Here is a 10,360-nt window from a genome sequence, read left to right as displayed (position 1 = left end):
GTCTTTCTCCTGCCATAAATTATTATTATAATCATCAGGAATGCAAAAATACTGAATGTTATTTTATGCCTTGAGAAGATATCTGTGGATGTTATTTAAATGAAAGGTTAGTGAATGACATTAGTCGTGTATTTAGTTACTGAATTTCATCAAGTTTTGAAAAATAGCTCAAGCTTAATTGAATGAGAAAAATAAGATAGCAAGTGGACATTTTCTAAAAGGTGCGATGTTGTCATTTTAGAATATATCAGAACTTGGACTGCCGGAGTTGCATCTCTTGCTTATGTACAGGTATTAGTTTTGTTCATTTGATTGTTTCTGGTAAAAAAGGCTGTTCACTGAAATTGGCAGAATAGCTGAAGTGTGACCAAAAAAAAATGGTAAAACGTATAATGAGAGTTGACTTTGCTCAAAGCTTTAAATACTGCTAGGATGTTCTTAGATGTGTGATTTGAATGTTATTTATTGACATGAATAAAAAAATATTTACTCTTGAATTATTAAAGACTAAAATTAGATTATATTTATATAAAAGAAATATTTTTGTGTGTTGGTTTATTTGAATTATATTGAAACCATATCGGAAAACCTTTAAATCAAACGTTGAGAAATCACCCTCCATCCAGTACTGATGTCTAGGTCTTCTTGTAAATGTCTCAAAGAAATTATCATAAACCTGAACTCCCTCAGAAAACTTAAATTTATTGAGAACTGTCCAATTCTGTCTTACACTCGGTACCATTGGACAGTTCTTGATAAATTCCAAGTACCTTATAAACAAAAATTCCCCTTTACAGCCATACAAAGTTTCCTTCATTTCCGTGAAGTATTTTGGCTTGTTTCTGCATCAATAAATACAACTCTGTATATATATATATATGTGCATCCACTGAGTTACTGAGGATCCATTGCTCTTTCCATGTGCCTGCTTATGTATGAAACATTTCCCAGTTGTCACCTGGGGGGCTTCCTCCAACATTAAAAGCTGGAACTTCACACACATGTTCTCCATGAATTGTGGATATGTCTAATTTAGAAGTATTTCTTTTTATGCCGCCCCCCCCCCCCCCCCCCCCCCCCCCCTCAAAGAAGGTGGAGTATATTGTTTTGTAGATGTCGGTCGGTCAGTCTGTAGACTGGATGATAGCTCAAGAACGCTTGGGCCAAGGATCATGAAAGTTAATAGGGAGGTTGGCAATGACCAGCAGATGACCCCTATTGATTTTGAGGTCAGTAGGTCAAGGTCATAGTGACCCGGAACAGTTAAATGGTTTCCATATGATAACTCGAGAACGCTTGGGCCTAGGATCATGAAAGTTGATAGGGAAGATGGTCATGACCAGCAGATGACACTTATTGATTTGAGATCAGTAGGTCAAAGGTCAAGGTCACAGTGACCCGGAACAATTCAACAGTTTCCAGACTATACTCGAGAATGTTTGGGCCTAGGATCACGAAACTTAATAAGGATTTTAGTCATGACCCGCAGATGACCTCTGTTGATTTTGAGGTCAGTAGGTCAAAGGTCAAGATCACAGTGACCCGGAACAGTTAAACAGTTTCTGGACGCTTGGGCGTAGGATCATGAACGTTGATTATGAAGTTGGTCATGACCCCTATTGATTTTGAGGTCAGTAGGTCAAAGGTCAATGTCATATTGACCCAGAACAGTAGAACATTTTTTGCCAAATAACTAGAAAATGCTTTGGTCTAAGATCACTTTTGATGCAGAGTTTACTAATGACTCTGGTAAATGACCCATAATTACTGATTTGAGAGCAGTATGTTAAACGTCCAGTGCACAGCTGTGACCAAATAATTTCTGTTCCTTGTGCAATTACTGAATGCATCAAGCGGGGGGTTTCGTGTTCTACAAGCTCTTGTTATGTCAGTCTTAACAAAGAATAGTATAGTGCACTTGGACTAGGACAAACATTATTTTTGACGGTGGTATTGCGGGGTAATAATTTCTTTTAGATTAAAGGCACTATAATGTTTTGTTCTAAATATAGAAACATGTGCAGAGAAAGATATATGTTTACATATAATTATCTAGTAGATGTTGTTACAGTTAGGAAGAGACATGTCAACTAGACATGGACAGACTGTATCACAGAAATAGAAATGGTGCAGCAAAGCATTCTTTCTAATATGGCCGTGTGGTTAAGGTCGCTGACTTCAAATCACTTGCCCCTCATCGATGTGGGTTCGAGCCTCACTCGTGGCGTTGAATTTTTCATGTGAGTAAGCCATACATTTTAACCGATACACTTAAAGAATCAACTTTTCATTTGGCATAGATCAGTCATAATTTGAACAATGTTGGTAGAGGTCCACTAGAAAATGCTACATGCCAAATATCTAAGCTCTGTGCATTGTGGTTCAAGACTTTTAAAGGTTTTTTTCCTATACAGCTCTATGTAAAATTAAGTTTGCCCCAAGGTGGGGCCAGTTACAACCCTAAACCTAAAGCGGAGTTTTCGAATGTGAATACCAAGTTCATAATTATTCTAGAATCCGTTGCTGCTTGCTTTTGTTGTTTAAAACAGTATACACACACACAAACGCACGCACGCACGCACGCACACACACACACACACACACATACTCATATTGCCTACCATGTGGACACTGCAGTTTTAACCTTTACTGTGGACACTTTACTTTCTAATGGTATTATTCAAACAGAATTGATAATTTTCTTACTCTATCTTATTACTGAGGCTACTCATTCGATGATTTACTGAAAATAGCCAATAGAAATGAAGAAGGGGTAACCCACAATATGGACACCAATTAGTTGTTGTGGACACCAGCCTTATATGGTAGGTGTCCACATGGTCACATGTGCGAGTGTGCATACATTTTGATACAGGTAAAGGATAAGGACTAAGGGATCATTCAACACAATAGTATTTAAAGGCCTAGATCCACTACTATATAAGTGTCCCCCACAATCCAATGAACAACTCCCATCTTATTTGCTGCTTGTCAGCGATTATGTAACAGTAGCTGATTAAAGGACAATTAGCTCAGCAGGGTCCAAACTAGACCATGAAGATGTTGCAGTGGAGTTGAAAGAAATTAATTTTCCTTCAATATGGAATACCGGTAATAATAATAATTACTATTATTTTGATATTATATAGATAACAATAATAATATAACATTATAAATAAAATAATAAAAGATATAGTAATATTATTACAAATAATAATGATAATAAAACACAGTTATAGTGAAAACTCAATGATTTCTTTGTGTTGACAAACAATATTTTCCAATATCATAATTATTATGAAATCCATATTCTTGCATAAAACCTTTGTTTTTTGCCGATTTCGGGCATGCACAAACAGGGAAAAAATGTGTACAAACAAGGAGATTCTCGTGAGCACGCGCTGTTGGTGAACGTTTTGAATATGCTGTTGTGGGTCCAACGTAAGCAAATTATGGATCCCGAATCAATTTTGGCCGAAGTCGAAAGGTCCGAGATTTATGAAATCTTTTCATCTGCATATTTATTAAAAATATCATTTTTCAACCTAACTTTACTTTAACTTGTAATAAGCGCTACCTCTCTTGATACGCGACTGAATTGGCGTTCCTTATTATTGTATTATTACGCGTATTAGACTCAAAGTAAGTTTACACGCCGCGATTTAATCCCTGAAAATGATAAGCAAACAACAATTTACAAAAATACAATTTCGTTTTCCAAATTAATTTGAGTCGAGAAAGTTGACATGCTAACTTTAAATCTTACACTAAAACTTTTAAAAAATGTTTGTGTCTACTTTACACATCTATGCAGTTTACTGATGTAGTGATGGTGTGTAATGTAAAGCATAAACATGACGAAGCGTAAAGTTTGAAGTTTTTTTCCATAGTTAATGAACATTTAATGAACAGAAGGTATTTATTATATATTTTTCAATTTATTTGTAGATCTCTCCAACCATGTTTGAGTTGATAAATCCAATCTAAGTTGGTTATATCGATGTTGGAAAAATTCAAATTTTTGTGTTTATCAAACTTTGATCGCGATGATGTGGGGTGCAAAGCAAAATTTTCTAGTTATAGGCCTAGAGATTTCATTTTTAACGACATGAAGAATATAGGTATCGATACCAGTTTCTATTAAACGATAATATTTACATTTAAAAAGCATAAGGGACAGACTATTAATTTAAACCAAGCAGAATTGTGTTCTGTCGGCACCTCACCTCAGACACCTGCAAATTGTGTAAAGACAGGATGCCGTGTATTTGCCCTTTTCTCATAATTCAGAGCCTCTAAAGCTAAAGTTCCTACCGATATATCGGAAAAAGGGGGTGTCATGCTTATTTTACATATATTTAATATTAAAGAAATTACCACAACAAGAATGTCCGTTCGACATGTATAAAATATGCACTGTTTCTGTATGCCCTGGAAATGCATAAATAAAATATGTGTCCATAACAACCTGAAACGGCCGACTTCGATCGGCTAATGTCAGCTGAATAGTCTTGTTTTTTTTTCGATATTTCCAGCACTTTAGTTGTGTTTTATGCAAGAATAGCGATAACACACGTTTGTTTCGTGAAACAACATCTGCAGAATCCCTCGGGCTATGTTGGTGCACTCGCCCTACGGGCTCGTGCACCAACCAATCCCTTGGGATTCTGCAGATGTTGTTACACAAAAAAAACGTGCGTTAACCCTACATTGATGAAGGTGATCCTTATATTTATTTAGAATATTTACAAATAGAATTGGAAAATGGTTTTCTCGTATTTATGAAATCACCATTATTTGAATATAATATACTGGATAAAATCAAATTATTGTGTTCCATCTATACTGAACTTTCAACTTCAGTAAGTTGCCAAATGTGTACTTTTATCATGCTTTATTTTGTAACACTGAAATGCACATTCGGTTTCAATCTTAGACAAATGTTACATACAGTATTCTGCAAGCATTAAACAAAACTTTTAGATGAGTGAAAGTCACATTTTTCTGCAAGATCACACGTCTCCAGACAGAATTTGAAAAAATAAAAACCTGCTTTTTTCCTAAAATAAAGTTACTTATTATTTAATTAATGTGTTTGACCAATAGATATTTTTCTTTACACAAAAAATGCCAACAAATAGGTATAACTTTAAAAGTTATCAATATTTATGTTTTCCCTTCTCACTAATTGATACATTTGTAAGGTAGACTGACCTCCAATAAACAATGATCCTTGTTTATTGGAACCATACTGTGATAGTCATTAGCCCCAAACTGTGCTGGTGAAGATAGAAATCCCTTGGCCCACTGCCAAGATCTAGGCCTTTAATTTAAAATTTCTATCACAATTACTGAAAACAAACACAGTGCAAAGGATGAATAGATGTATTCGGACCGCGGACACGATTTTATCGTAAATAAATGTAAATGAATGATAATGGACTAATACTTAAACAAAAGTTCTGTACAAATTCTGCAAGAATGAATTGTTTGGGAGGTATAGCTTTCATTAAGAACGACAACCTCAGTAGAAGAACTACAATACTTTATTTTAGTCAATTTATTATTTTTTTCATGAACGAACCCGTGGTAGTAATTTGTCGATATTTCATAACCTCTTAACATGGACATCCAGCAAAAACAATACTTTACATCAACGAGTGTCTGGGACTTTATGTAAAAGAAAACACACATAAACATTTTTACATTTTGAAAATGTATGTCTGTAAGATTTCATTGCAAGTTTAACGTATGTTTCTTTTTCTGTTAATTTTTTTTTTCAGACTGACTTCATTTTTTTCTTTAATCTGTATTTCATGATGGACACGGAATTTGATGATCTTCCAGTCACGAGAAAGCAACAGGCTCTCATTTTTCCTTGCCTGTTCGCATTCCTCCTTGTTAGGAACTCTTAAGCAGCGGAGAATTTTGGCGAATGACCTTTGCATGACCTCTAACTGCTCCTCTGTCCAAGAAACGACCTTGATCTTTTTGCCTGTTTGTACTGGAAATTCTAATATATACAAGAAAATTGTTTCAGTTACTTTGTAAAAAACACATAAAATCATAGTACAAAGAATCATGAAGGATAAAAAGAAAGAAAAAAGAATAAAGAAACAATAAATAAACAAAGCTTTGAAATTAAAATGAATTAAATTTATCATATTCAACAAAGGGTTCTAATTACATTTAAGGTTTAGAAAGTACAAGTGGTAAAGAAGAAATATAAAGTTGTTAAGCCTTTACATTAATGTCTAATTTATTTGAATGACAACTATTACTGACTGCAAAAAAATCATGCAGTGATTGTGTTAACACAATACCTGCTTTGCGTTTGGAAGCCGATGTTACACCACTGTTGTTGTTGTTCTCATGACCAATCGAACTACAGACCTTCCTTTGGTATTCACACGTCCTGCGTTCTACAGGAGACTGAACTGACCCATTGTCGAAGTTTTCATTACAAGTCAAATCTGAATGTAGACCAAAACAAAGTGAAATACCCGGTAATGATTGAAAAAAGAAACATGTTTTTTTGTGTTTTTTTAATTGTCCTACAAATGTTATTTAAAAGAAATTACTTCTGGAACGGTGAAGATTGAAATGGAAGTTCTTTTAGATAGAGTTGAACGCTCACTGACTTGGTGTCCACAGTGCGACTTAATGAAAACAGTGAGAGGAATTGTTCACATTTTTTATCATGTTATTTATGATATTTTATTGTTTGATATTGTTCAAATTATGTTTATTTTACATATCTGTTGAAATTTATGTTTGTTTTCTCTTTCTGCAATGACTGTTGGTCATTCGTTTAAACAGTCTCTAAACATTACATTGATGCGCTATTTGACAGTAACTATACTTTTAATGGAAATTACAATTATACATTTACTTATAATTGTAAATATCGTATCTGTAAATTTGGTGGGTCGCACCCTTAGTAATATCAAGAATCTGAATAAACATGTTAATGTTTTATTAACCCCCCGACTGTATTTAGTGTGGAGAAACTTAATTACATAATGACTACAAGATCAACTGCTTAGATTATTCCTGTTTTCATAATCAAAACAAGTTAGAAATAACATGTGTAACCAGTTACACATCAGTTAGATTCCGATTGTTAAAAAAATCGATATTAACATTATATAATCTACAATTACATTTTAAATTTGGTGTCCACAAGGCTGATAGAATGATTAAATGAGCTGTAACTTGGTGTCCACAGTGCAGATTGATAGTAGTTGAACGCTCACTGACTTGGTGTCCACAGTGCGACTTAATGAAAACAGTGAGGAGTAAATGTTCTCTATTTTTATCATGTGTTTTATCAAATATGATGTTTTATTGTTTGATATTGTTCAAATTACAACTTTACAGTTCTGTTGACATTTATGTTTGAATCCTCTTTCTGCAATGTATGTTAGTCATTCGTTTAAACTGTCTCTAAACAGTTCATTGATACGATGTTTGGCAATAACTATACTTTTAATGGGAATTACACAATGCATTTACTAAAAATTGTAACAGTCGCAGTTTGTGAATACGTCAGGCTGTACTTACGTAATATGAAGAATCTGAATAAACATGTAAATGTTTAATTTAAACCCCCGACTGCATTTAGTGTGGAGAATCTTAATTACACAATGACTAAAGATCAACTGCTTAGATTATTAATGTTTTCATATTCAAAACATGTCCGAAGTAACACGCGTAATAAATCACACGTCATTTAAATTCCATTTGGTAAAAAATAATCGATATTAACATTAAATTATCTACAATCACATATGTAATTTGGTGTCCACAAGGCAGATAGAATGATTTTGTGAGTTGTAACTTGGTGTCCACAATGCAGATTGATTGAGTTGAACGCTCACTAACTTGGTGTCCACAGTGTGACAAGAAAACACTGATGAGTAATGTTCAATTTTTTTATCATAAATTTTATTTATGATATGTAATTGCTTGATATTGTTCAGATTAGAATTTAACATATCTGTTGAAATTTATGTTGTTTGTTTTTTTCGCTTCTGGCATTTACTGTTAGTACCTCGGTTAAACAGTCTCCTAACTATATTTAATAATTGCTTTACATTGACTATACTTTTGATTGGAATTACACAAATGCATTTACTGACAATTTGTAACTGTTGTATTTGTAAATATGGCATGTTGCATTTACGTAATAATTATTAATTACGAAGAATCTGAATAAACATGTTAATGTTTAATTTAAATCCCCTACTGTATTTCAAAACATGTCAGAAGTAACACGCGTAATAAATAACACATCATTCAAATTTCATTTGTTAAAAACTAATATTTATCAACATTAAATCATCTATAATTACATATATGTTATTTGGTGTCCACAAGGCAGATATAATGATTTAGTGAGCAGTATTTTGGTGTCCACAATGCAGACTGATAGATTTGAACGCTCACTGACTTGGTGTCCACAGTGCGACAATAAAAACAGTGAAGAGTAAATGTCCACAATTTTTATCATGTATGTTATTTATGATGTTTTATTGTTGAATATTATTCAAATTAGATATATTTTACATATCTATTGATATGAATGTTTTTTCTCTTTCTGAAATAACCGTTAGTTATTCGTTTAAACTGTCTCTTAGCCAGATATTGAATCGCTGCTTGACAGTAACTATACATTTGATGGAGAATCTTAATTATATAAAGAACGCAAAATCAACTGATTAGATCATTCCTGTTTTCATATTCATAACATGTGTAATAAATTACAGCAACAACTAACCTAGTCGCAAACAGTACAAGATGAGGAACCCCATTCGCACCAATGACTGTTATTCTTGAATTTCTCTGTTGTTTTTTTGTCTGCATGATTTACTAGCCGTCCTAACGACGGTTGATACAGTTTTGGTTCCTCTGAGGCATCAAAGCTACCAAAAATATGATAATAGCAAAAATTAAAACGCACTGAACAGACAAATGTGTCAAACTAGTGCGATAAAGTCTTAAAGTTAATTTATTTATCTTAGATATACATTTATGAGACCAAATATAAACATGCAGATTTCAAATGGATGTTTTTAATTTTGAAAATGCATTTTTATTCACACGAGTATTTTCATGGATTAAATGTTGCATTATACTAATAAAAGAAAGCATAAACATTAGTTTTCTTGAAGGAATCCGATTCACATTTATGTAAATGTTACACAGTACTGCCTTGCCTTTGATTACCTTATTCTAAAACAGACACAGAACCGCCTTTGCGTTTGATATCCAATTTTATAGCTTGAATTTAAAGGCTTGTGTCATTTAAAGGTTGAAATATTTTACATACCAGTACTTGACACCATTAAAGTCAAAGAAATATGTGTAGTTTGTATCTTTGTCCTTCACGTCGTCAGCTTTGGATAAAACGCCATGGTATTCCGCAAGGAATTTTCCATTTCTGATATTTTTTTTCGCAAAAACACCTCGACCTGAGACATAAAAAGTGAACATAGTGTATTTCATATACGTTAAAAATAAATTGTTTTACTTAGGCAGGTAGTGAAGAAATACTCCTATTCCTGTTTTATTTACTGCAGTTTATAGCAGCTGAAAGATGTAATCAATGATTCTTATATTATTTAAAACTATAAAATGTTTTCAGTGTAGATTTTTTTGTTTTTTTTTAATTAGTAGTTTTGATAAGCTGGATATTGTTATACATAATGATGCATTTGATTTACTGGCCAGAGACCGATAAAATGGTCATTAAGCACAGCAGCTATCTAATTATCTCTGACAGATGCTTGCTGCCGTCTAGTTCATCTGTAGCAGTAGAATGGTTACTGCTAAACAGTAGTATCACCTTTCAAAAAAACAAAAATGTAGATTTGCACTGCATTCATTATCAAAAAAATGTCATATTAAAAGACATCTTAAAGACCATTTTCCTTGTAAATTATAAAGGATGTTCAGAAAGAAAAATAGAATACACTAAAATGTGTTTTTAGATTAAATCCTACGTTAATGAAATTTTAGCCTTAGCTTATCAGCAGTTACATGTGATTTATTGCTTTTTATTGATTACATGCTGATAAACTGGCTATCACCTCGAAGGCTGCGAGAAGTATCTGCTTTCTGGGTCTGAGACAATCGAAATAAGGCATACTAAATCTTCGATCTAGCTCGTGCAGCATGAAAGAAAATGATGCTACAGAAAAAAAGGTGTTTTCGAAGCTATCAGTGTTTTACTATTGACTACTGTATCGTTATCAAGTAAACTACTGTTGTAAATTTAGCAGCTAGTCTTATTAAAGTTGATTTATTAATTGATTCTACTGATGTGAAACTTTGGCCTCTGCTACTAGAGATGTCATTC

General features: G+C 33.2%; 1 protein-coding gene across 1 annotated transcript; it reads right to left on the bottom strand.

The window, feature by feature from the left end:
* Positions 1-5,481: 5,481 nt before the first annotated feature.
* On the bottom strand, positions 5,482-10,152 carry LOC128545889 (uncharacterized). The gene is made up of 4 exons (XM_053546980.1): positions 9,332-10,152; positions 8,780-8,924; positions 6,324-6,473; positions 5,482-6,013 (listed from the first exon to the last, which is right to left on the bottom strand). Exons 2-4 carry the CDS (start codon positions 8,811-8,813, stop codon positions 5,745-5,747), a joined length of 453 nt encoding a protein of 150 aa, XP_053402955.1. The 5' UTR covers positions 8,814-8,924; positions 9,332-10,152; the 3' UTR covers positions 5,482-5,744.
* Between the last annotated feature and the right edge of the window lie 208 nt (positions 10,153-10,360).

Source organism: Mercenaria mercenaria, chromosome 6 (genome assembly GCF_021730395.1).
Source record: "Mercenaria mercenaria strain notata chromosome 6, MADL_Memer_1, whole genome shotgun sequence".
In the NCBI taxonomy this organism is placed as follows: domain Eukaryota; kingdom Metazoa; phylum Mollusca; class Bivalvia; order Venerida; family Veneridae; genus Mercenaria; species Mercenaria mercenaria.
This window is presented reverse-complemented; position numbering and strand designations above follow the sequence as displayed.

What these genes read in the sequence shown, in the direction of transcription:
- LOC128545889 (XM_053546980.1), bottom strand. Translation starts at nt 8,813, where the DNA reads ATGGGGTTCCTCATCTTGTACTGTTTGCGACTAG. An exon ending in CTTGTACTGTTTGCGACTAG is followed by an intron (nt 6,474 to 8,779) that starts GTTAGTTGTTGC and finishes GTCTACATTCAG; the next exon opens with ATTTGACTTGTAATGAAAAC. An exon ending in GGCTTCCAAACGCAAAGCAG is followed by an intron (nt 6,014 to 6,323) that starts GTATTGTGTTAA and finishes TGTATATATTAG; the next exon opens with AATTTCCAGTACAAACAGGC.